Genomic DNA, 27,637 nt, shown 5'->3' on the forward strand with positions numbered 1-27,637 from the left:
TGGTCCGTCTAATGAGTAGGGTACACTGCTCTGTGCACATAACACTACTGGGCGCAATTCAAAGTATTGATGACAATGTAAAATGTTGGTGAGAGTCTTGCTTACCTGACACAAGACCTCTTACTTTAGATCCCAGCTGGGAAGGATGCTTTTGCTTTCAGCTGTGAGGACTGAAGTTTGCAGGACTGGAGACAAGGTTTCCAGCAGATTCTTCTGACTTTTGGGACTCTGACCCTTTGATAACCTGCTAGAAGCAGAGTTTGGAGGCCTTCACGTACAGTGCAAGGCATATCTGGTTTAGTTTAGATTTCTGAATGATTTTGTTTTCCAGTGATGTAGCATTATGTAATTTGTGCTCCTAAAATACTTCAATAGCACTTAGTTGCTATGGTCATTGACACTCAGCCCATTTACTGCATGGTTCATGACTGGTGGAGCACCTTACTTAAGTTTTACTCAAAGTCAGCACTTGCACCTGAGACTTCTTACTACTTTCCATCTGGGCAGATGAAAGGTATTTCCTCAATCTCACTTAGTAGAAGGCAGATTTGAAGGCTTTGAGCACTTGCTTGAACAGTACTGCTTTATACAGTTTCTACTACTGTTCAAAATATTTTACACTTCCAGCAACTTCCATACAAGAATCTCAAAGTATTTTGGAAAAATTAATCTCACATTGAGTATGGTAGGTGAACACACCTTTTTAGAGAAAACAGCTTAAATGACCAGGTTTTCAAAGGGTGTAGGGCACCCACATCTCTCACTGATATCAGTTAAAGCGGAGAATGCTGAGCACTTCTGAAAAATCAGGCCAACTAAGGTCACAGAAAAAAAAAAAAATCTACAAGAGAGCTGGGAAGAGAGCACAGGTCTCCTGATTTCCAACCCTTTGCCATACTAGAAGAACACCTTCCCTACTATTCAGAAGTTGGTCACATTAACCTGAAGGAAATTTGTCACAAGGGACTAAGAATTATTGCAAACAGGGAGATGCACCCAACCAAGAGGTGTCAGCTCTCCAGAAGTAATTTTCTCTCACAGTAGCCATATCTTCCCACTTGGGAGGATCTGAAATCCAAGGCAAGAGGGGCTATGGGGAGATGTCACTGGCTAGCTTAAAGATGAGCTTCTGATAAGCAGGTACTGAGAGCTGATGCAGAAAGGAACTTAACCAGATTCTTTTCTTAGAAGAGAGAGATCCTTTAATGTGCCTATTGCCATTGTAGGAATCTTTCTCCAGCCCCAGTCAGTCTCAAACTGTTGCTAATGAATGGCCAGTCCAGCCTGTACTATCTTCATTGCAATGATTCAACTTCATTTAAGCACCTTGTTCCATGATTAACTTTATAATTACTTTATTTAAATTGAGCTGTCCCATCTGTAATTTAAGCATCCTATTAGTTGTACAGCCTTCACCATAACATGTAGTTAACACACCTCTTTTTGTAGACAATTCTCCCCTTCCACTGTCTTCTCCATGCCCAAATGTTTAGGGACCTTTCTTCACCATGTCCCTCTGCTTACACAACAGAACATCCAGCTGATGGGATTCTGGATTCCTGGATGCTGTAGCTGCATAGGTTCTGCTTGTAACACAAGCACCCTTGCAAATTACTGTTCTAATTAGGCAATATGCAGTGCAAATAAAAAATTAAATAGCTAAATAAGAAAAGAGCCTTAGATTGGTGTTAGAATTTACTTGCACCAACAGGCAGGAGACTCATTCCATAAAAGCAATTAAATTTTTAATCGAGTGCTGTGGAGAACTCTAGCATCAAGAGTTGGGGTGGGGATCAAGACTCCAGGATGAGCAATCTGTGCTAAAGATATTTAGAAAATAATTTCACATCTAAAAACATTGGATACAATTTCCTAAGGATAATGAACTCTTTTATAAAGCTCTTTGAGATCTATGGATGAAAACCATTATATAAAACCAGGAATATTTATACTGTATTTCCTAAATGATAAAATGGTCTCATTCTAAGTTACTTGTAACTAGAACATTAAACAAGAAACTGCAGGACTTACTAGTTTAGCATTCTACTTACATTTAACAGGAAGTGGCAACTCTCCTTTGAAAGTTCGATGCAGGGTTAGATTAAAAAAAACATCAACAAACTATTTCAAAGTCTAAATTAATTCTATTTGTAGATTGGGGGGGAAAAAAAACAAAAACAAAAAACCCCATGCAACTCTGATGTTGAATTCTACGGCTTTCACACTGTCTTCATCAAAAGTGGATTCCTGCTTAGAAATAGAGCGACCACATACTGCAAATACCTATCCTTGGTTCATTGTTAAGAAAGTGGTTTTGAAAGTCCTCTTAATGTATTAGCCACCATCTGCCAGACAGCTCAATTTACACTTGGATTTCAGGATAGAATTGGGCCCTTTATTTAGTCACGGCAGGAAGCTTAACCAATTACTGCCTTTTCCTTTAGACAGGTATTTGTTTTTTATAGAGTTAGTCATAATGCTACAGAAAAGAATGGAATTGTAGTAAGTTCTCTTGGCAGTGATCTTGGGTGATTTGTCAGCTTTTCCTTTTAATAAAGGAACTTGTTCACACTTACTTTCCCCTGCTGTCTATTTGCTCTCATTTGCATTCTCCCACCTTTGAATTCATCATAGATTTGTATGATTTCGTTCTGAACCCTAATCAGAAAAAGTAGATTCTTAACCTGTGAGCCTAGATACTCATAACATTTATAAATTTAACATGGAGACTATCCTATCCCTCCCCACCCTCTTCCATTAGTTGTGTTTGTTATACTGTTGGGTGTGGGTCTCAGCTATTTCTAGAGATTTCTCAGGCCATTTTGAATTTGCTATTCAGTTGACTAGGATATAAGACAACAGAGTAATTTGTAAGAGGGAAAAACAGGGGAGGATACTTCTACATAGGCTCTGTCATTTGATAAAATCCAGTGTATTCTGGAAAGACAGCTGAGCTGGAAAGTATATGTCTAATCTAGCAACTCAGTTCACTTCATCCTTCAAGAGCTCACTGTGGTAGAAACAGTGAGGCATCCATTGTTTGGTGTAAAAAATGCTACAAAAAGTGGATATAAATAGCAAGTTAAGCTGTGCTTACAGATACGGTACTGATGAGTTTTCTGTGTAGTGTAGTTTTCATCCCCATTTGATTTTAGTTTTTACCCAGCTTCATTCTAAAATATTTTCATTTATTCTATAATTCCACAGAACATTAGAAATGAAATTAATATTGTTTCTGTCCTCAGTGGAACAGCAAATGAGGATCAAGAGGTGCTCCTCCTGTCTCAATTATGTCAAGTTCAGATGGACATCCCTGAAAGTAATGAAGATACTTGCCAGAGGTATGCTGTCAATGCAGCTCTTACAGGGGGCTTATGCTAGGGGAAGGAAGAGAAAGAATTAGACTCCAGATCCTTTCCCAGAATCAAATAGTAAAGTGCTCTGAGGGTTCAGAGTAATTGTCAAGACTCTCCAAGCTCCATTTAAGAGTGAGAACACAAAAGCAAATGGAGGGATTCAATGTGATGGTCAGATTCTGGATCTGCTCCAAAGATCAGTTCTGGTCATGCCCTGGTGCACATAGAATTTTTGGGTCTTGAAGACAGTGTCCCCACTCCCCCAGGTCTTTTCTGTATTGGTTGCGCTTTTGTAATATTCTCTTCCATGGCTTTAAATGCCTTTATGGGCGTAACATCTGGACACTCACAAGCCTTCTGCAGCCCCAACCCCTTCAAGTGTGTATTATATACTTTAGCATTTACACCTCTACCCCGATATAGTGTGGTCCTCAGGAGCCAAAAAATCTCACCGTGTTATAGGTGAGACCACCTTATATCGGGGTAGGAAGAGGAACAGCTCCCTGCCCCAGCTCACCTCTGCCTCCTCCCTGAGCACGCCACCGCCGCTCTGCTTCTCCCTCCCTTGCAGGCTTGCCGTGCCAATCAGCTGTTTGGCCCGGCAAGCGGGGGGGGGGGGGGGGGAAGCAGCGGAGCGGCGGTGCGCTCAGGGGAGGAGGCGGAGATAAGCTGGAGTAGGGAGCGGTTCCTCTGCACCCCCCTGTTACTTGCTGCAGCCCTCCTCGGGACCCCGGCCGCCCCAGCTCGCCTCCATTCTGCCTCCTCCCATGAGCATGCTGCAGCTCCGCTTCTCCCCTCTCTCTCCTAGGCTTGCTGCGCCAATCAGCTGCTTGACACGGCAAGCCTGGGAGGGAGAAGCGGAGCTGAGCGGCATGCTCGTGGGAGGAGGCAGCGGCGCGGAGGTGAGCTGGGGCGGGGAGCGGTTCCTCTGTGCCCCCCTGCCACTTGCTGCGGCACCCCTCTGCCCCAGCTCACCTCCGCTCCGCCTCCTCCCATAAGCATGCCACAGCTCCGCTTCTCCTCCCTCCCAGGCTTGCCGTGCCAAACAGCTGATTGGCACGGCAAGCCTGGAAGGGAGGAGAAGCAGAGCTGCAGCGGGCTCATGGGAGGAGGTGGAGCGGAGGTGAGGTGGGGTGGGGGGGCCCCGGGGAAGGCCGCAGAGGAACCGCTTGCGGTAACACGAATTCGGATATAACAAGGTAAAGCAGCCCCGGCGCGCTGCTTTACCGCGTTATATCCAAATTCACGTTATACCGGACCGCATTATATCGGGGTAGAGGTGTATATAGTTTCAGCTTTCAAGATAGTTAAGACAAGCTCTTAATCTTGCTACTTCATTTCCTGTGGAAAAGTGAACCAAAATCTGGATGCAGAGAATCATTTAATCAGGGGAAGACTGACATTTGAATAGTGAAGGTATTTCACCATGCCTCTTGTTTTAGTGAAGTTTCTCTAGAATCCCTATTGATACTCTAAAAAATTCAGAGCAGGAAGACAGATTTACATGAAAGCTACAGAGAAGGTAGTTGAAAAGTCCATTCATAAAACTTTTATTCCACTTACATCAACTTAATACACATGTTCTTAACAGTTATGCTTGGATTGTTCATGAAAATTTCATAAGACATTAAACAAAGCTAGCCATCATCTCAAGTTATTTCCCTGTTAACTATTTTTACAGCACATGCATGTTAGGCAAGTATCAAAAAAATCACAAAAGCAAAAAACCTAAAAAAGTTAAATACATGGGTTTTTGTTTTACTGCTGTGCTCAATATACAGTGTAGTTATGGATATCAAGCATTTCATTTTTACTGCATCTTTACTTGTACATTTGTTCTTAGGTTGCCTAAACCATTTAAATACAAATAAAATGTGTAGCAAAAATAATGAAAGCAACAGCAGGTAACTTTACAAATAATGGAATGTGAACCGTTTCTGCCCTTCTCTAGAGAAAGTTGACTGGGTGATCAAAACTGTCTTAAGGAACGCTTTTCAGCTGCAATCAAAGATGTACACTTGATTATATATTCCATAGGATTTCACATGCTTGACATGCAATATCCATGGGACATCTGTTCCCCCACAGCCATGGTATGCTTCAGCTTTGAAATACTCACACTAACTACACCTGTGGCTGCAACTGATTATCCCTTTTTTCCCATCATGACAGACCAATACTCAAGCAGTTTTCTTTGCTCAACATAGGAAGTTGTTTAACTCTGGCCACCTTGTGGGAAGCCACAGTGTACCAAAAGTACTATGCCAAACATGTAAAACTTGTATAAAAATTTCACAACCCTATATTGGCCACCTCAGATGAAAACAGATAAATTCCCCAAATGTTAACTGGCTCTATTCCCCTAATATTAAACATAAAACCACATGGGAAATATAGAAATCCAAATAGAAGTAACATAAACCTGTCATAAATCGTAAACAAAAACTATTTGTGGGACAGCATGAATGACAAATGGTCTACTGTGTAAATTTTAGAATGAGGCAGACGAAAGTTGGAAGGCTGGTTAATTCTCCCCTCCTTCTCCTGCTTCAGCTTCATCTCCTTGGGTATCCGATGTCCACAACTGTTTGAGAGAAAATGGAGTAAAGTGTTTGCATTTGCAAGGATGCTGAAAACCTACTCCCATTCCGGTTTCTTCTACTCATAATATTTAGTAAGAGGATATGAGTAATATTTCTACTTTTCTTCAAGGGGTAAGCTCTTCCTACCTTGAATGGTATTACTTCTTAAAGGCTTTGTCATTGGGAGTTTGCTGCTCCTCTCGGAGTTTAACTATCGGCTGGTCAGCAAGCCCTCCCCCGCAACCCACTGAAACATGTAGCATTAAGCCTGCAACAAACATCCTCTCAAATTCAGTTCAGGCAGAATTATCCCTCCCCTTTAAGACCTTTAATTTGAAGTCAGACGTCTTTCCTACTACTGAAGGCCAAGAGGAAAATTAGACTTAAGTTATCACCAGGCCCACATTCAAGAGTGTGTGTGGATGTATGTCCTTATGAGATTCAGTGCCACAGACAAACATCCCCTCAAATTGGTCTTTTTTAAGGGAGAAGCAATCAGGTCCTGCTCTGAAAGGAAGTGCCAGGTACAGAAAGTTCTCCTCCTAGTTACAGGATAAGGAGTAAGCATCACAAATCTACACAAAAATGTCTCTCAGAGTCCAGAATTCAGGACCGTAGCTAGACACCAATGCTTTCAGACACAGAACCAGAACAGAGATCACCAATATATTTTGAGTCACAAAGTTTAAATGCATCTATTTTCCTCCAGGGATAAGAAAGATTATCTCACCCACTGTCTCTCATTTCCTCTATAGGCAGTCTTTCAAAGTCATTGCTAGCACAATATGATTTGGAGCATCCCTCTGCTTCAAAAGGCGAAGCTCCAATTGGATCCCATAGCTGCCAAGGCCCTCTCAAGTAGAAAGACCTTAAAGGGTTTAATTCTTCACTGCCTTGCACACATCTTAAATCAACATTCACTCTTGTGCAAAGATAGTATAAAATAAAATGCTACAAATTCAGAACAGTAGAAGTTTACACTCTCTTTGCATATGTGTAAGTGGCGCATGGCAGTGGAGAATCCTGTGCAAGATCTGCAGCCTTGTTCCTGGCCTGAATGCTGTGCAGATACCACATGGCGAATGCTCCTTGCTTAAACGTTAAGCAGCAGGAAAATACCTAAAATTGACCAAAAAATAAATGACAGATGTGCTGAGCCACGATATCTACCAGGAAACAATTTCAGAAAACGTGCAAGCCAATCTAGATTCATGCTGTGGATAGCAGTCAGTCAGTTTGAGTAACAATGAATTAAAAGTTGCTGTTCTGTGGCTCACCTGCAAATCTTCTGGATAGTATTGAATCTAGAGAAGTTTCAAATCAAAAACCAACATGACCAAAAAAGGAAACAAGCTTATTTATACTGGTCTTAGTACTAAGTTCTAGAATATCTACCTCACAAAATATTTGTTTGCATAAATATCAAGTAAGCATGGGGGGGAAAAACCCTTCTGGAACATGAGCAAGAAACAAGTATTTGGTGGATGGAAAAAAAAAAAAAAAAATCTTACTGCTGAGGCAACTGACACTAGATGATATTTAGCCATTTAGAATTACACTAGGGACCCTCTCTTTTTGGGTCCATGCCTTATGCATATGATCAGGGTGGACCCATTACACAAAGGTAAAGAGTAGCTCTAAAAAAAAAAAATTTCCAAAAGGATGTAAAGATTGCACTGTCAAAGCTAACAATACCATTTTTAGGAGATATAACTTAGTAAGTGAAAGTTAACCTACATTGCAGCTTGTTTTTAAAAATGCTAGATTCCTTACATAAGCCAGAAAGTGTAGTTATTCAATGATGTAGTGGATTTGCCAATTGTGGGATCATAGAAAACTGAAGTTGTGTCAACTGACCTTGGGAGGCAAAAGTGTGAACAAAATTTCAGTTCAGGAGTATTACAACTTGCTACTAACAAACATGATTTACGTACATGTTAGGCATAAAATAGTAGCCACCAGTTAACTGCTCATATGCTTTAGTTAGAGTCAAGCAATGAACAAAATGCTCTATTCATGGTGACATGTAATAAAATTCCTTGCTTAACAAGCAAGTTTTAATGGTACTTACTGTCAAGTTGTCTCTCAGTAATTGCATTATTAGCGTGCTGTCTTTGTATGACTCTTCGCTTAACGTATCAAGTTCAGCGATGGCTTCATCAAAAGCCTAGAGGGTTTTTAAAAAAAAAAAAAAAAAAAAGTTATTGCCCATATAATATAGGTTACATAAAACATTTAAGCTTTTGATTCTTTTTAAAAAACTTACAGTCTTTGCAAGGGAACAGGCTTTCTCCGGGGAGTTCAGAATCTCATAGTAAAACACAGAGAAGTTCAGAGCCAGGCCTAATCTGATTGGATGTGTTGGTTGCATCTCCTTTTTACTGATTTCAAAAGCTTCTTGATACGCCTGTTGTGACTGCTCCACTATCCCTTCAAGAAAAACAACATGTAAATAATTTAGGTGCATTTACACAGCTGTGTTCAAGACTTATGTTTTTATCAAGTAACTAACATGAGTAATATGGTAGGGTTTAGTTTCCTCATTAATAAGGAGATCTTAGCTTTACAAATATTTTCACAGCATAGTACTGTTTTAAAAACAGTTTTGCAGAATTAGCCAGTTATCAAAGCAACATGGCGAAATTATGTTTGGCCCAAAATAAGCATTAAAACTTGATGGAGATAGCTGGTCAATATGTAAAGCTGAATTTGCCACCCAAGCATTGCAGCATTTTTATAGTACTTAGTAAAGAATGAAGAGGCAAGGTACAAAAAGTTTAGCATAAGTTTAAGATTTCTAGTATCTAACCTATATGTATAAGGCTACAATTTCATCTGACAGTGTCTCTTTAATGCTGCAAAATATTCCAAATCTACCTTTTATTACAGACAGGGCTGGCAGCATTGCATATTAATGTTGCTCCCACATTTACCATTATAAGCCCGTTTGCAATTGCTTATAAAACGTTGTGAAACTATTTCTCCTACACAAATAGGTACTAATATGTAACTTGGGGAATCTCTTCTCTTTGTTGAGGGAAGACAGCTACTGAGTACTGTTTTGGTGCCTCTGCACTGGACCCATACACTATTCAGTTAGGGTTCAATGCAAAGTCAGTTCTGAATAGTTTGCAAACAAAGCAGAAGACACTTACCATGAACTGGTAGGGTACAAATTTAGAATTAGAAAGACAACCTTTTTTTGGCTAGACTTGCTACAATTCTACAGTATTTTTAAAAAATAGCTGACAAACTAGGTGTTTGGACCCTCAAGGACTAAGAGACTAAGCTATAGGGCACTGGTTCCCAAACTTTAACAACCTGTGAACCCCTTTCACTAAAATGTCAAGTCTCGCAAACCCCCTTCTAGAAATGAATATTTCCAGGGATTTTCTCCTTTGCCTGAGTATAAATTATAAAAGCCGTGATCTTGGAAATACAAAATTTGTTTTCATGACATGCTGCTTACACATGATTATTAATTATTATTTATCATTACAGTATTTTTATTACATTATGAAAACGGCAACACTCTTCCAAGATCTCACTTTCGTAGCTTGTATCACTTTGAATAAGCCTGTTATAAGACAAGGCTCCTATGTTTCATCAAGGATTATCAGATGTGAAACAGCATGAAGGTATTTAAAAAGCCAACTCAAAGAATTCCTCCTACACAAGCATTCAGGTCTTGAGCAGTCCAGGCAAACAATTAGGGTGACCAGACAGCAAATGTGAAAAATCGGGATGGGGGTGGGTGGGTAATAGGAGCCTATTTAAGAAAAAGACCCCAAAATTGGGACTGTTCCTATAAAATCGGGACATCTGGTCACCCTACAAACAATGCACGTTACAACAAAGCTTAAACTTGTTCTTCATAATAATTTTAAAAACAATACTAGCTGCCTATTTAATTTTAAAAACAGCAAAAAATATCTACCTCCCTTTCCATTTCTTATAGGAGTCTTGAAGTTTAAATCTCCTCAGTGTGATAGGTATGCTTGCTTTGATCTGCTTAGCTCTTGGAAGTCCAGGGGCTGCTGGCCCTGTGCTGCCCAGGGTCCCTAGGGACAGCTCCGTCCGCCATTAGGGAATTTTTTCCCCCGAGAACCCCCTGTAACATTTCATGAACCCCACAGGGTTTTTTCCCCGAGAACCCCCTGTAACATTTCATGAACCCCAGTTTGGGAACCACTGCTATAGGGGTACTGCTTACCTTTGCTAATATGTCTACTAGGTTGTTACATGTTTGTATCTATGTAGATACAGTAAATAGGTAAAATTAGTTTATAACAATAAGCAATCCAATTTATGGGATCACAATACAATTCCTAGATCTGGACACTTCACTCTGGTGCTGCTACTTGGTTCCCAGTGGTTGAAAGAATTCTTTAGAATTCTGAGACTACTAATAGTGTTTGATGGCAATTGATCATGATCATTAAGTTCCCCAAGCTTAATTCTCACAAGTCAACATAATATATGGAGAGCCTGTGACAGATGAAATGAATGTACCTAGGTTTTAAATGTAATTCACAGATGCAAAATTGTCAAACAGGTTTTAACACTGAAGATAAAACTGGTAGGTTCATGAATTGAAGGACACAGAGAGAAAAATCTGAACATTTTTGTACGACTGGTAGAAATGGCCAGCTATATGTACAATTCCACAACCTCCAAAGGTGGAACAATCTGATCTGAGCACCCCATCCAAAGAGTCTATGCTGGAATAATCGAAGCAACTCAGGCCTTGTTCCGTCAAACCTTTAGACCTTTTAGGCAATAGCTCTGGTACCCTTCACAGGTATTTAGTTAATACATTCCAGTGTTTATACTGAAGTTCAGGTGAAGGTAGCGAACTACCTGCAGTTTGAGGGGACAAACCAGTTTCATCTGAAGACTCAAGGTTGCTGAGACATTAAAGGTGGCCAGATAAATTGGAGGTTAGGTCTGTCTTAGCTCAAGAAGACAATTCTCATTCCAGTACATCATGAGTCTGGGTCATTAGCCCCTTCCATTCCAAGGTGGGTTCCAGCCTCCTTGAGGGTCAATACCTAGTTTGTCTGCTATTTTTTAAAATACTGTAATAGTGTAGCAAGTCTAGCAAAAAAACCCTAAATATTAAGCCTTGCGGAGAAAGGGTAGGGTACTGAACCCCCCCACCCAAAGGCAGAAATAAGAACAGAGATGGCTGGGACAAAGGGAACTCTTATCTCAATTCTGAAACTAGGGATACACACATATACAAGCATAATGGTTGACTACTTAAGGAGTGTTTCATGACCAACCACACGTTTGCTACAGTGGGGATCTGCAAAGCACACTTGTAAGGGAGAATCCCTGGTGACTCTTGTTTGAGAGCTACTGACCTACCACATTTAGCTAATAAACAGGGAATTTCTAGAACCACAGAGCTAAACCACCTTTTAATTCTATTTAACATTAATCATCTCCCAGAAACAGAGTAAGAGCACTATCCCATTTAAAGCAAGCCCATTTTTTGACAAAATTAACAAGAAGCTGACATACTGTACCTTTCTTGTCATCCCCAGCAGCAACCTCAGCCAAGTAACGGTAGTAGTCTCCTTTCATTTTCAAATAGAAAACTTTACTTTCTGCTTGAGAAGCGTTAGGAATCAAGAACTTTTCCAACAGAGACTAAAATCAAAACAAAGAGTACTCTGTTTTACACAACCATACCTTTCAATAGTATTGTAGATCCATCAAATTAGTTATATTGCAGGTTTTTCAAAAAGTCAAGAAAACTTGGCTCTGATAAGCTTTAGTCTGCCTAGCTTTTATCCACTTCTTTGCTGAATATGCCATGTTGCGATCTACAGAAGGAATTGTTTTAGGTACAGAATGTTCAACAGTACAAAACACCTAAATAACTGAAATGTAGGGTAACTGTAATGCTCAGTCTTCCATTAAAGTGGAGTTTCATAGGCAAACTGGGAAATTTTTCTTCAGCTACAGTAGTATTAGCGCTTACTTGGCAACAATGTGGCATCTATCTCCCAGGCTACAAAACAATTTTACCTTTGTTTGAAGTCACTTATTGCAGAGTACCTAAAACCTATTTGTGTAACATGCCATACTTAATTCTTGACTGTTGTTCTAGCATATTCTTCCTTAACTCTGATTTAAAATGGGTTATCTGGGGAGGAATGAGTAACAGTACCTTGAAGAGGAGCAATGTATTTATACTTCACATAAGACAGTGATTACAAAAAAATTCTAGTTAATCCTTGGCTTTATAACCTCTCTACTTCAATCTGAATATAATTCCATTTAGCTAGTTGTAAATTATTCTAATAATGGAGTCTTAAACTGAGGATAGTATGCCTCATACACAGCCTAAAATTTTAACAGAAAGATAGAAACAATGTTACAAACATTGGTTCTCAAATGTTGTTCCAGACATCACTACTAAAACCCCCAAGTTTAGAGTAAATTAGATTTTGATCAGTAGTGGAATAGAAGCACTATTTAAAAACACTACAGTACATGGCTCAATGCAACTATTCACCTTGACACTTTTGTACCCAGTAGTATTAACTGTGTATTACACTGTGCCATTATTATCCTAGCAGTATTCTATATCTTACATCATTTAATGGTCCCTGTTTATAATTATGTTAATAAAACACTGTAGCATGTTCTTGGCTGAAGTGTAGCCATGTAGCCAGTTTTATTATGGTGGAAAAGCAAAGACAAATTAGTCATCTCTAGTACTTGTCTCTTTTGACTTTTCAGGACATTTCAGATTTAGCATTGTAGTCAAGTTTCCTCCCCCAAATTGGGTGCTTAAAGTTAGGCACCTACATAAATGACTCAGTTTTCTTCCAAACGTGGAGGCCACTTCTTTAGGTGTTTAACACCCAAGTTGAAAAAAAGTTGGGCATAGCATGCGTCTAAAGTTGAGTGAGATTTTAGAGGCAGTTACACATGTTATAATTTAAAGATATCTGGGGTACGTAATATTAAAGTTTGACAAGAGACTATTCATTAATGGTAACTTTTCTGCTACCTAACTTCTACAAAAAGAACTAACATTTCAACTTTATCTCACACTGTTCTTAGATTATCCTTTCAAACTCATGATAGAATTGGGGGGGGGGGGGAGGGGGTGTTCAAAACCCCAGAACTATGGACAGTTTTGCAGCACTTACTACTACATGACTGAGCTAAGAGATTAGTTGGAGCAGAAGCAACATGCATGTTTCCTTCTTGGGAGGGGCATTATCCCCATATTCAGAACACACTAGTACTGAATTCTTATGTGGTACCAGATTTGACAAACAGCATGTGAAGTAGCATGCGTGTCATTGAGTAAAGTGATATGGGAGGAGTGAACCAATTAAAGGATGTAGCAACACTCTTAAAAAGGTCGCTGTTAATTTTCATGAGTCATGAAATTTAATACGACTTGAAGACCAACTCCACCCAAATTCAAGATGAAAAATTACTTTAAGCCAAATGTCTCTCCATCCCCCAGTAGATGGGAATAGCCAGGATGCTGGGTGGAAGCAAGACTCAGACCAGAAGAAACGTCTATTGTCTATACTTTAACAAGGTTAGAGAAAGCCCACTAGTGTAGTTTTAGTACTGCATACTTCTAGCATCTTTCATAAGATTAGTGATTCGCACAGCATCTTAACTCCTGTGAAGTAGGTATCAACTCCTACAGATGCATAACAAGACATGAGATAACTGATTGGTGGGTTCTTGGCTCTGGCATGAATGGTCGCAGCAGGGCCAATCCTTGGGCAGAGATCTGACCCAAAAGCAAGTTAGTGTCACAGTGAGGGAGAACACCCTAATCTTTGTTCTAACCAGGCACCCTTCAAAATTTTAGTCTTATGACCTGCTTTTCACAAGTGCCAAGAATGTGCAGCTTTCATTAAATTCAGTGGTGATTCCAGGTATTCCAAGAACTAAAAAAAATAGCCAGTCCACTCATTCTTAATTATAGCCCTGAAAAGAATGTCTACCAGATTAGTTAGTATGCACATAACCCTTTGGCACGAGTCCCCACCCTCAGATAAGCCATATCTACACATTCTCAGTTACAAATGTCAAGAAATAGGAATTACCCCCAGAAGTTTTCTGTAACATGGTTCCAGCTATGCAGAAGAATAACTAGCTTCTCTTATGAAGTCTGGCAGTTGGCAACCAGTAGGATTCATATCCCTTTATTAACAACTCCCCACTGCCACAGCTCTAGGTGAAATTCTAAATCTGTACAAATACCCATTGCTTAATAGTTTTGTTTGCTGGCTGACAAGTGAAGGGACATATTTGCACTGGTGGTAGAAAGTATTACTAATTAAGAAAGCCTCTTCTACAGCTGAGATGTTAGCAGCGCAGACAGCTGCTCGGAAAATGAAAATCCTATATCATGAAAAAGTTACCCAAGTAAGAGAGGATATTGTTCAAACTATCTTTTTAAAGGAATCTTATGCTAAAAAGTTATTTAGCTACCAGCGCTCTGGAACGCATAAGGTTAAAAAGTCTGTCCATGTCTCTAATGGTGAGGTTGAGTGCCTTTCTTAACATCAAGTAGGATGGGCAAAGTACTGCCCAATATACTTCAAGAAAGGCTTTGCTCATGACAAGTACATTAAAGACCACAAACATTTTTTAGAAAATGATCAGTATGTTATAAGTTACATTTATGGTTAGAAAAACTATTCTCCATTTTAGTAATCTTTCAGTGTTATCAAATGTCTAGGAAGCTTCACTATTTATACACCTCTACCCGATATAACACGAATTCTGATATAACGCGGTAAAGCAGCGCTCCGGCAGATCAAAGCAAGTTCAATATAACGCGGTTTCACCTATAACGCGGTAAGATTTTTTGGCTCCCGAGGACAGCGTTATATCGGGGTAGAGGTGTAGTCTGTATAGTAAGTGTATCCTGTTTCTGTGGGTCTTTCACAGCAACAAAGGGAGAGAATTTTAAGTTAAGTGTTGGTAAAAAAGAAGTTGCCAGAGGACTCAGGACAGATATGATATCCAAAGCTTTTTAAAAAATGATTAAGCTTTGAGTTTCTTGCCAGTTGATCTATGCCACCATTTTATGACCACGAAGTAGACCTTGTCCAATCTACTAATGAGGCTCTGATAATGGACAGGCCTGGAGAGGCTCTGCCAGGATTATCAGAAATGCCAATGACGAAATTTGCAATTCAAGCATTTGATAGAAGAGCCAGCTCACTGACAACATATACAACAGTCTGCCCAATGAAGAAAGGCTGTTACAGCAGTTTAATAAATATTCAAGTTGCAAAACCAATGCCTTTTGCCTAGGTTTTTCTCTGTTTATTGCCTCAATGTTAATCGCTCAACATTGTGAACTACCGTCCCTTCAGAATCTCATCTTGTGGCCACAAAATACTTCTGTAATTAAAAGTGCTATTCTTAGGACACAGCAAAGAGTTTGTCTAGCAGCCAGGAGTTTTATGAAAGGCAGGCAGAGAATAGAAGATATTGCACCATTCTTTAGGTTAGCACTGCAAGACTCATGAAAGTTTACCATCCCAGGCTCAAGATCTACTCATACACTCTTACTATGATACAAAATATTGTTTGTCCATGATGAGTATCTTTAGATAAATGGAATTCCTTTTTCAAGGCTGAGCTAGGCAGAAGTACAAGATTACACCTCATCAGCCCACTGAACACACAGTTTATCTAAAAGGGATACAATACTCTGGCATGAAAATTCTTTAGTTCTGGTTCAGGACAGTGACCATTATAAAATGCCTCAGAAGATGTAATAATTCCCTCAACACACCCTGAACATGGGAGTTATGCATTGCTCCCCAACCCCTGGCAGCTAATGGGCGAGCACGTACTGAAGCAAGGAGGTTTATCCCTTATAAGTTATCCTAGCTAAATAATGTAACCATGGATCTTATTCTGGGTAAGCAGCTAATCCTTTAAATCCTTTGGCTTCAATATCTTGGAGCAGTGAGTTCCACGTTTAAGTCCAGATAGTACTTCCTTCCATCTGTTTTAAACGTGTTGCACTTCAATTCATTGATGTCCCCTTGTTCTTTTATTATGAGAAGAGAATCAGGTGCTCCACTGCTGTTGATTCTGTAGACCTCTAACATGGTCCTTATCAGTCTCCAAGAAAACAACCTAATCTTTCCAATTTCTCATATGACTGGGTTTTTTTTCTGCTGCATCTTTGAAATGATATGATCTTAACTACAAGCAAGGACTATTTAGATAAGTTCTTTGAGATGTGAGGCCCCTACATGTATTCCACACGTGGGGTATGCATGTGCAACATGCGCCAGAGTCTGGAGATTTTAGCAAGCAGTGTCCATTGCACAATAGATCTCTTTGTGCTCCCGAGGGTATGAGACAGTGCAGGTCGACAACTCCTCAGTTCCTCCTCTCACGGCAAATCTAAACCAGGTCTGAAGCATAGGAGATGGAAGGCAGGTAGTGGAATACAGATAGGGACCACACATCTTTAAGAACTCCCAATCACAGTAAGTAACCTCTATTTCTTCTTTGAGCACAGGTCCCTATGCATACTTCACATATGGGTGACTGACAAGCAGTACTCAGACTGAAGATAGGTGTGAGGAAGCGGTCAATAAAAATGCATGCAGTACTGCAGATCCCACTGCTGCATCCACAGCAGAGGCCTGGACTTGAGCATAATGTCTACCAAACGTGCGTTTGGAACTCCAGGTGGCTGCTCTGTATATGTCCTGCATTGGGACCTCCTGTAGGGATGCTACCATGGCAGCCTGTGCTCTTGTGGAGTGGGCCATTATGCTGCCATGGAGATGAGCCAGTTTGTAGCATTCGATAATGTAGCCAGAAACCCACTTAGAAATCCTCTAAGAGGCTATAGCTTGACCACAGGACCTCTCTACTATTGCAATGAGTCAGAGACTGCCTGATAGGCTTGGTTCTTTGCAGGCAAAAGACCAGTGCTTGCCTGACATTGAGGGAATGAAGTCTCAGATGAAGGGTGGGATTTTGGAAAAAGAACAAGCAAGCGAATACACTGGTTAAGGTGGAGTTCAGAAACGACCTTGGGTAGAAGTGTAGGGTGAAGGCAAAGGGATAGGTTGTCCTTGGGAAATATCATGAAGGACAGTTTGCCATGAGGGCTCCAAGTTCATTGACCCTCCTGGCCAAAGTGATGGCCACTAGAAACTCCAGTTTCATGGGTAGGTGGGACATGGAACATGTTGCTACAGGTTCAAACGAAGGACCAGAAGTTTTGACAGCACAAGGTTATGATCCCATAGCAGTTGGTGTTGGTTTAATGACTGATATAAAGGCCTTGATGAGGTCCTTCATGAACCGTATTGTAGTTGGGTAAATAAAGACAGAGCACCCGTCTACTGGAGGGAGGAAGGCACTAATGGCTGGTACATGGACTTGTAATGAGCTGATTGAGAAATCAGGAGGTTTTTTTTGGTTTTGTTTTTTTAAAGAGACAGGAGCTAATCTAAAACTATAGGGATGCTTGGCGAGACTGGGTGAGATTGATTCTGTTGCATCCAGGCGAAGAAGTGTTTCCATTTAGCCAAACTGGTATTGATTGATTCTTTTTTTATTCTGGGCAAGTATCGCCTGACAGGGGACTAACTAGAGTGCTCTATTTCCGACACCAGTCCAAACATCAGGTCGTGAGATGAAGAGTCTGGATTGGGGTGTTGACTCAGGGTAAGGTCAGGGTTAAAGAGTTCTGGGAAGGTCTAGATTTTGATTGGAGGATGGGCTGACATTGACAGCTCTTGGAACCAGAAGTGTCCTAGCCAGTAGAGTGCTAGAAGAATGACATTGGCCTCTTCCACGGGTGCTTTAAAAGAGATGTTGTGAAGTAGGGGGATGGGATGAAAGGCATATCAGAGACTGCTTTTGCACGCTAGCAGGACAGTGTCGCCATTGGAGTCATGGATTATGGCTCCTCTGGAACAAAGAGAAAGATTTTTGTTCATTTGAGACACAGAGAGGTCTCCTAGAGGAGGGTGAATGTCTGACAGAATGCAGTCATGGATTTCCAACTCATGGCCCGCCGAGAAGTGCCTACTGAGGTTTTCTGCTAAAGCCTCAATGTGAACTCCTTGGAGGTATGCCACCTGGATAGTGGTGCTGTGCCTGATGGACCAGTTCCAAAGTCTGACTGTCTCCAAACAAAGCACGAGCAATCTTGCACCTCCGTTTGTTATGTAGATCAGGGGTTCTCAAACTGGGGGTCGTGAGGTTATAATGGAGGTGGGGGTTGCGAGCTGTCAGCCTTAATTCCCAAGCCCCACTTCACCTCCAGCATTTATAAGTGTGTTAAATATAAAAATAAGTGTTTTTAGTTTAGAAGGCGGAGGATATCACACTCAGATGCTTGCTGTGTGAAAGGGGTCACCAATACAAAAGTTTGATAACCACTGATGTAGACGGTGGTGGTGATATAGTTCTACATCATTTGGATGTGAAGGAAGCGAATGAGTGGAAGGAAGGTCTTACATGCAAGGTGAACCGCCCACAGCTCCAGAATGTTGAATGTCCCAGCAGTGGGCTGGGAATGGGTTGTGGTCGCAGTGGTAGAGGCAGATGAAAAAAAAGTGGGACTTCTGTGTCTGCTGTCAGTTGCGGGGAGGTTCGGCAGGACACTGGTAGTAGAGTGCATGAGGAGGAGGTGGTGGTGGTTTATAGTTTTGCCTTTGCTGTTTCCTCCTGGACCTGGTGGATAGATCCCCAGGGAATAAAGGATAGACCGTGAGAGTCCTTTAATGAGTGGAGGGAGTCATCTCCTTGTTAAAGGGAAGGTCTTGGATGGTATTTTGCACCTCCCCGGGGAAGCCTGAGGATTGCAACCACAAATCCCTCCTCATAACAATACCAGTAGCTAAAACCTCTGAATGCTGTATCTGCTGCATTAATTGCATCCCGAAGGGCCGTTTTTGCCACCAGTCTGCCCTCCTCTAAAAGAGGAACCTGGGTTCTTTCCTAAGAGGAAAGTTTGCCCAGAAAGGCTTCCATTCTAGAATAGTTATTAAGGTCATACTTAACTAACAGGGTCTGGTAATTGGCAATGCAGAATTGCAAGTCCGCAGTGAAGACCTTTCAGCTCAGGAGGTCATCTCTTGGAACCCGTGTCTGATGGAGTGGGGTCCTTAGGTACTGTGACCTATTTCATTCTGTGGCAGCCTGCACCAACAGGTAGTTGGGAAATTCAGCTCCCCCTTGCCGGGACAAAATAGTGCCTCTTAGGTCTGGGAGCACAGGAGGCTGAGGTAGGCCAGACCAATCTCATCAGTTCCAATATGGTCTCATTAACTGGAAGGGCTACCTTACTCGGGGCCTGAGGCTGCAGAAAGTCTAACAGTTGGTGGTGTGGGTCTTGGACTTCCTCCAGAGATATTTGGAGATTGTCAGCCACTCTTCGTAATAAGTCCTGGTATTGCTTATGGTCTACTGGTGGGGATGGGGAAGAAGAAGAAACTGTCTCATCTGGAGAAGAGACGGAGATTCCAGTCGGAACTCGTCAGCACCTGCAGTTCCAGTTCAACACCCCCCCCTCTTCCTCATACACCAATGGAACTGGTTGTTGACTGGTCGGAAGAAGAGCAGAAAGACTCCTGGGTGGGTCCTGGACATCTGCTATAGGGATCCCACTGCCCCCAATAAGGCCAAAAAGAGGGACCAACCGTTGGGGGGGAGGGGCATGGAATGGGAAACCACTGGTCCCTAGGGAGGTTGTGTACATAAGAGTAGTGACTGTTATCCTGGATCACTGTCTGGGTTTGGCTCTCTCTGTGGGGATGAAGGCAGGACCAGCCCATCAGATTCATTCTGAATACGGGGGGGGGGGGGGGGAGGGAGGGAAAGAGGAGAATCGCTCCTGTTGGAATGGTGGAGCTGTTGGTACCAGGGCAATCCTGCCTGATGGTTCTGAGACGGTTCCTGGATACCAAAGTAGTATCTTCCGGTTTAGTAATGTCCTTCAGGAGGGCTGCGCCAGAGAAGAGGGGAGACTGCAAATAGGGGGAGTAAGATATTCTCCAGTACGACATAGATCTCTCTGCTCTCCAGTGTGCATGGGTCTTGGTGGTCAGCACTGAAGGTACAGGAGCATCTTTAAACGTGGTGTGTTCTTTGGGCGGATGAGTTGGTACTGCAGATTCTGGAGCCACGCTCATTGACAGGACCAGTGGATGACGGTCCTTACATTTTAATACCTTCTTCTTTCGGTCTCAGGGTTTTTTTGCGGAATCAGTTCCTTAGGGTCTGCGAGTAAGGGGTCACCTGACCTTAGTGGGCTCAGGGAAGGAGCACTTCTCTTATGGTCTTCAACTGGGTTTGTCCTTGTGCCCATGAAAGTGTCCCTTGCTCTCATGGGAATCCCTGGAGAAAGAAGTCTTTATGCTTAGAAACTGAGGACTCCACTCTTAAGCATGTGCTCGGAGGGGCACTGCTCGTTTGGTGAGGCAGATGTATTGGGGGGTGGGGGGGAGGGGAGGTGTCCTGCCTGGTCCAAATCGGAGACACGCCTCATGGCCTTCTCCACTAAGTGTTTTCTAAGGCTTAGCTAATGGACTTTGAGAGTTCTCAGTGGAAACAAGCAACAAATGCTGCACTTTGTCAAAATATGCATCAGACAGCAGAGGCAGCATTGATGTTCGTCCCTGATGGAGAAGTACACAGGGCAGGAGACACAGTTTTTGAAGCCCAGGACTCTGGATATTGCCTCCCCATGGTCAGGGACCATACCCAGTCTGGGGAAACAAACTACACAAGCTATACTAAAAACTAACTATACTACGCTAAAATAATAACTCTTTAAAATCTTATTTACAGGATTTTCTAAAAGGCTGGAGCAGGAGGACGCTGGATTCCCAGTCAGGCCATGGGATGGTAAGAAGGAACTGAGCGGGCATTGACCCACACTGCCTCTTATGCCCGTACTTAGAGGCGCAAGGAGATCTACTATGAATGTGGGGTCAATGGACACTGCTTGCTAAAATCTTCAGACTTGGGCACATGGTACGTGTGGGTAGCTCACATGTGGAACACACATAGGGACCAGCACTTAAAGAGGAAACTTGGCACATTTCTATCCCAACCCCAGGTAGTTTCATTACCCCCCCCCCACACACACACACAGAAATTTAAGACAGAGATTAAAAAAAAGATACAATATAGACAGCTTCAGCACAAGCTTCACTAATCTGCCAGTGAATCACAGTCTTGATCTACTTCTAGGCTTATGATGAAACAGCCAAGAACACTTATTATAGTTAAGAGTTATGTCCAGTAATCTGCAGTGGCACGCCGTCACTGCATCTTTTTTGCCTATTAGCTTAGGCTAGATTGGAACTAGTGATCTTAAAGATATTTATTGTTCCACTCTGAGAAGTGACCAAAGCAAGAGATTTATTTTTCCACTATTCCAGCTGCTGAGAAACCACCAGCTAGTTAGAAGATCAAGACAAATATACACATTCAGTTTGCACTACTAAAACATCTACACATTGTAAGTTTACATGGTGGTTTACAAATGTAGCAGATATGTTCTTTCCCCTGAGGGACTACAGTCATTTAACGCATTTGTTCCTGTGGTCCAGCAAAATGAAGTTTATCCCAGAGATGCTTACTGTTCTTTTTAAATAACTAACTAAATAAAAAAAAAAACGTACATTTTGCAACATAAGTGCTTTTCCTTCATGTAGGCAGTGTACATACTGGAGTTAGGAAGTTGTGGTCTGGACTTCAGCTGAAGACTGGAACGCAATCCATGGAGATTAAAATAGTTTTTTGCTGGCATCTGGTGCCTGAACTACCTTGCTAGAAAAGTGTGTTCAGTCACATCTTTTGGTGAAACTAACCTGGTAGGAACAGGTTACTTAATTCAACAGATGATGTTAAACCAATGTCCTACTTAGGCCAGCTGCTTCTAGTTCTTAGTGTGTACACCGATGAAATTGTTGATGAAGCTTTCAGTAAAAGTGAATGTTGCCATCTGGGGATTCTGAATAATTAATATTGTACCTGAGAAAGGTTTCTGCAATACAGTGTGCTATTTAAAAGTATTTCCCTTCTGACAAACAAGGGCAGGTCATTAGGAGTGGGCTCACTTGCCCCAAAGATATCAGCTGCTCATTAACAGCAATATATCTAATTTAAGAGAAAATACGTAAGAACTCACGGTGGATAAAAATCAATGATTTTTAAAAAAAAAAAAAAAAAGTTTTTTTTTTAAAATAGATTTTTTACCTCAAAGCATTTTATCAAAAAAAATCTGATCTAAAGATAGTTTTAATTAAGATACATTATAGCTCAAAGATATCTCATCATGGAATAGGGATTATAAGTTCTAATTCTATACTATGAGAAAATATATTCATGTAATGTTTAAGAAAAGTTTTATAAATGCGTTCCAATAGTTCATGGATTAGGGACCCAATCTATGGGGTTCCAGGGGCTTCTCTATAGATTATTTAGGTTAATCTTTCTATCTACCCAATGGGACTCAGTGCTCAGTCTAGAAGATACCATCAGAGATGCTTAGTTTTGCAGTTCTCAAACTGTGGATTTGTGTCTCCAGAGAACATGCTTGTTAACTGCAAAAATGTTCTAAAATAAATAAATTAATAATATATAGAGGTGAGAAACAACAGACCTCAACCCTATTGTCCCCTTGCAAATTTGTGTTCTCAGAGTCAATCCCTTACCTCTGTCTATAAGTGCAAAGTTTCAAAAAGTTCAATGAATAGAAGATTGTTGGGGGCGGAATAGATCTGGACAAGGAGAAGAAGTCTGGAGATAAATGTGAGACAGGAGGGACAGGCAGTGGAAACAAAAGCGAAACTGTTTGAGCAGCATATTCCAGAAGTCTTGAGGTCTTTCTGAGTGTACCCTTCATTGATTTGAGATCTATCATACCATTCTCTCACTAGAAGGGAAAACTTATAGTGGCAGCAGGCCATAAGAGAGACCCTGTTTGGGAATATTTTAATGAAGTTCCTCTACCTGTGGGTAAGAAAGGCATGTGTGCAAAATGCAAACAGTGCAACAAAGAAATGCAAGGCCCAGTTGCCCGAATGAAACAACATCATGAGAAGTGTTCCTTCTCAGGAGGAAGCTGCGTTGATGATGATGATGATGATGAAAGGAACATGTCTGAACATGCAGGATCTTCAGGTTGGTAAACTTTTTTATTTCATACTTCTTTCTTAAGGACTGCCTGTCTTCCTTCTAGACTATTCTTGAATTCTCATGTTTGAGCAAAAAATATAGTTGTTACTCTATGGTACTATCATTTTAAATGCAGTTGTGATAAAAAATAAATAGCTGAAATAGACACATCTTCCTTTTACAATTTCACCTTTAAAATAATACTGAGTGTCAGTGAATGCAATGAGTAATACTAAATGAGCAATATGGTAATAATAATTAAATAACTGCATTGACTTATTTTGTTTAGGAGAATCCTTCCTCAACATACAGGATTCTGAAGACTATCCACCTTAAAGATCATCATTTTCTATAGTTTCAGAGTTATCTGCCAATTATAGTTTCTCAGTCAAATCATGTACGTCACATAGCCACAATATATCACCTGTAGCAATAAGAAAAAAAATCTCCATAATCTAGAAACAACAATAGATAAGAGCCAGCAGATTACAAAAAGAGGTAATTGATGAAAAAATTGCCCAGTTCGTTTATGCAACAAACTCGCCTTTTCGTATGATTGAGAACCCACACTTCATTAACATGGTTCAGTCATTAAGACCAGGATACAGTCCACCCAACAGAGCAGATATCGCAGGCAAATTGCTTGATAAAGCATATGAAAGAGAAATTGGAGATTGTTTACCTCCCAAGGACTTCATAAATATCTGCTTCAATTACTTTTGGTAAATTAAATAACCAAACAATCATTCATTTTTCGGTATAGCTATAAAACTAATCTGAAAAGTTTTCAAAATAAATCACTTTAAAAATGTATAGGGTGTACCTTTTAAAAATGACACCTACATCTATCTCCGAGTTGTGAAGAAGATGTATTAAGGTTATAACAACCAACAAGAACGCACTTTTATGCAGAAATCCATGATTAAATCGAGTCTTCCTGACTAGTGATTTAAATCAATTTGATTTAAATCAAATCCACCCTGAAAGAACGTATTCTTACTTTATGAAAGGTTTCTTAGAAGTACTAAAATAAAACACAGACCTTATGTTGGAAAGACATCAAACTTTAGGACCAAAAATTTGAAGGCCTGCATTTGTAAATGTGTTGGACTGATAAAATAAAACAGCTAGTTTAAGAACTCACATCAGTGTCATGTGAGTTTATAGCAAAATCGAGGCCATTTTTTAACATTAATACCAAACATTTATTTTACAATGTTATATTCAAAATTAATTTTGCTAGGGAATGAAAGGGATTAAAAGTATTGGAGGATAATTTACTGCATTTTACTGATTAAGTCTTACCAGACTTGTCTTTTATGCAACCTATTTCTGAAATGGACCTCCCTATCCCAGGACACTGCGGTCTCATCTTCAATTAAATCCCTCTTGAAAACCCATTTCTATGAGGCCTACAGACATTACCACACTTTTCCTTTATATAAACAAGTGCTCTATTACCACCTTCTGAGTCTTATTTGATTCTGTATTATAAACTCCTGCAGGCAGGCAATCAGATCTGTGTCTTGTACAGCATCAAACATTGGTACTTAAATCTGGCTATATTTTGTAGAAACTGCCAAAATTAGTTCAGTATAATCTAAGTTGCAGTAGCACTTAAGCCCCCATCAGAATCAGGGCCCTGTTATGAGCGGTACTGTAACAGGAAGAGTGCCTGCCCAAAAATGCTTTTAGTCTAAAAAGGGTTACAAGTAAAACTAGTACACTTGATGGTAGACCCTTATCATAGTAATTCCATATGCAAGATATCATCTATTACAAAAAAGTGTCGTGTTTCTTTAAGACAAAATAGTAGGGACTGGAGTAAGAAAGGAATATAAAGAGAGACAGGAAAAAGAGCAAGAAACAACAGATAGAAAAAATAAGGTTGTCCGGGTGAGGGGTGATTAGTGGCTCTCCATTTGCCCTTCTACGCTGCAAATCAGTGACAGTCCATCAAATCTTTTATAAGATGTAGCACATTTTGGTCTCATTTAAATTTACTTATGTAGTTTTGAGAGATTACAGTTCAGAGCTGTAAAACGCTTTCCCAATTTCCAGTGTTATTTATTAAAAAAAGTACATTTTGCAACATAAGTGCTTTCCCTTCATGTAGGCAGTGTACATCAATAACTGGCCATGCAGAAGATCAAGTGCAACATTATCTAAACTGCCTGAAATCTGGACTCCTTTGAAAGCAATAGTAACTAGGCATTCTACAATAGGCAAGGGTGCCACTAACTGCCTTGCAGCTTAGTGCAAGTTATATTTTACAGCATTATAGATGTGATGTTTCAAATGCACTGCTTAAGAGGTTTTTCTCCGTACCAATGAAGTAGGGAAAGAACATATGTTAGACAATCTAAGTTGAGTTATTTTTCAGTGCACAAACAGCACAAGGAGAAAAGATCTCGATCTAGTCTGTGTTCCAAATGGAATTTTATATTAAATCTAAACTTATGAACATGCCAACAGTGCAGGACCATAGCTGTCCAAGTGCTCTCCCATTTTAGGACTGTACATCTACTTTTTCAGGGTCTCATCTTGATCAGATTTTATGATAAACTTAGATATTTTCTTCTGCAATATACACTGGATTTGTAGTTTTATGACTGTTTTCCATCCAGCAACTATTAAATGTCAGTTATGTCTGTGGAGTACGAAAGCCATGACTTACAAAATACAAGTTTTCTGGCTTCTTCCCATACATTTGTCTTTCTCCCTCGGCAGCAGGAGAGAGAGAACAATTTACACACTTGGTATAATTTGATAAATGCCAATCAGCGGCAGCATTAAATGATTTTATTAATCAAGCTATCTCAAAAGTTGAAACTATTGCCAATAAAAAGGAATCTTTAAGAGGTCAGTTTTCTCCTAGTTTGAGGATCACATGGATACTATGTACTTAGCATTCCCTTGCTACAGGCAGCTTCTAGGGAGAAGCCTCTTCAGGTGCTCTTGATTACAAGAGTTCTGTCAAGAGCTTTAGGCTACCCTGTCCTTTACTAGTAGAGTAAAACACTTCCACCCTTTTCAGACTAGTAATTATAACAAGTTAGGCAAACACCAGTTTTATCAGGCCTTACTCATGGAGGGGAGTTTCACCAATGGTAAAAACTATGAATTAATATGGTTCAGCCTAAGCCAGATACATAAACATGTGTGGCAAGTAAAGGGATCTAGTTCTGAGGCACACCTAAGATATGCTGTTCAAATAGAAATTTATCTGAGCTTAATCAAAACTGGTTACTAGAGGTAGTGTGGCCTGGAGGAACGAATAAAGGATAATTAGTAAGGCAACTTTATTACAATAATTTCATCAACAATCCATGGAAAGCTACAAGCAACAGCAGAAGCATGCTTCCCATCTTCTATGGGCAGGGGGTCAGAGGGAAAAAGACAGTCAGTCATAGTATTAGGCAACTGACCAAATATTTGTCATTTTTATTTTGCTGCTGTCAGTTTCCTACTTGTTACTGGCAAGTTCATTTTTAAGTTCTTGCAAAAGTTAAAGAAAAGATTTGTTTGGATGTCTTCATATAGTACCAAGCACTGTGTAGTTCTTGCTATTCAAGCTAGACATTAAAGTCAGGTTGGAATTAAAGAGGGAAAAGTGAATGGCTATCAGAAAGATGTGTTCTCACTTCCAAATACTGACTGTTCCATGAAACTTGTACTGGCTTTTTTAATGTTCCTGCTTGCACTTAGCCACTATGGTAATTGGTGCAACAAATACATCTAGCTAGATCAAGGCCAGAACACACAATATTGACAGTTGTCCTTTCCTTTGTCCATACAGCTTTATTATTAAGAATGAGCCACGTATCTTAACTGTGCTGGAATCCAGACACTTTGCTACCCTGTTAGTGAACCAAAGTTTCATACATTTGCAGAAGAATTAATAGACAGAATCAAATGTAGTCATTCTGATTTATATTACACCAAATTGATCTGGGTAGCTAGCAGTCCATCTCAAACTAAAAGCCACCCATGACTGACATGGAGTTTCAGTTCCACTTTGTGCTATTGGAGCTGTTAGTAGCAGATTAATAGTTTGACTAGAAACCTTTTGTTAGAGAATTAAAGGAAAACTATTCTTGTTATTTTAGGGTATGTCTACACTGGAAACTTCAAAGCGCAGCACTTTGAAGTGTGATCGTGTGCGAGCGCTGGGAGAAAGCTCTCTCAGCACTCCTGGTAATCCACCTCCATGAGGGCATTAGCTCCCAGCGCTCGGAGCCTCTCTACACTAGCACTTTAAAGCGCTCAGACTTGCTGTGCTCATGCGGGTGATTTTTCACACCCCTGAGCCAGCAAGTTAGAGCGCTATACAATGTAAGTGTAGACAAGCCCGTAGCAAGTTCCTACATCTTTGTGATGGAGAAAAGAGTTCAGATAGGTGCAGCTACAACCAGGAAGTAATTCTCACAAATTAACAGTGTGAAGTCAGAAGACTCAGTGAGTTTGCACCTGCCTCCTATTCAATACTTTGACAACTATACACTGAAGCCTAATAGAAAGAGTGGT

The 27,637-nt window shown here is 40.5% G+C and overlaps 1 protein-coding gene across 4 annotated transcripts in view; it reads right to left on the bottom strand.

Moving 5' to 3' along the window:
• Nucleotides 1-4,879: 4,879 nt before the first annotated feature.
• The window catches only part of YWHAZ (tyrosine 3-monooxygenase/tryptophan 5-monooxygenase activation protein zeta), a 31,271-nt gene continuing 8,513 nt past the window's right edge, over nucleotides 4,880-27,637 (bottom strand). For all 4 annotated transcript variants that reach the window (XM_024203302.3, XM_024203304.2, XM_024203303.2 and 1 more), the window contains exons 3-6: nucleotides 11,470-11,593; nucleotides 8,205-8,368; nucleotides 8,010-8,105; nucleotides 4,880-5,940 (exon numbers count right to left, since the gene is read on the bottom strand). In XM_024203302.3, coding sequence (XP_024059070.1) covers nucleotides 5,881-5,940; nucleotides 8,010-8,105; nucleotides 8,205-8,368; nucleotides 11,470-11,593 — 444 coding nt within the window. In that variant the 3' untranslated portion in view covers nucleotides 4,880-5,880. The remainder of the gene's footprint in view (nucleotides 5,941-8,009; nucleotides 8,106-8,204; nucleotides 8,369-11,469; nucleotides 11,594-27,637) is intronic.

Source organism: Terrapene carolina, unplaced genomic scaffold (assembly GCF_002925995.2).
Source record: "Terrapene carolina triunguis isolate 2854851 unplaced genomic scaffold, T_m_triunguis-2.0 Scaffold58, whole genome shotgun sequence".
Lineage (NCBI taxonomy): Eukaryota > Metazoa > Chordata > Testudines > Emydidae > Terrapene > Terrapene triunguis.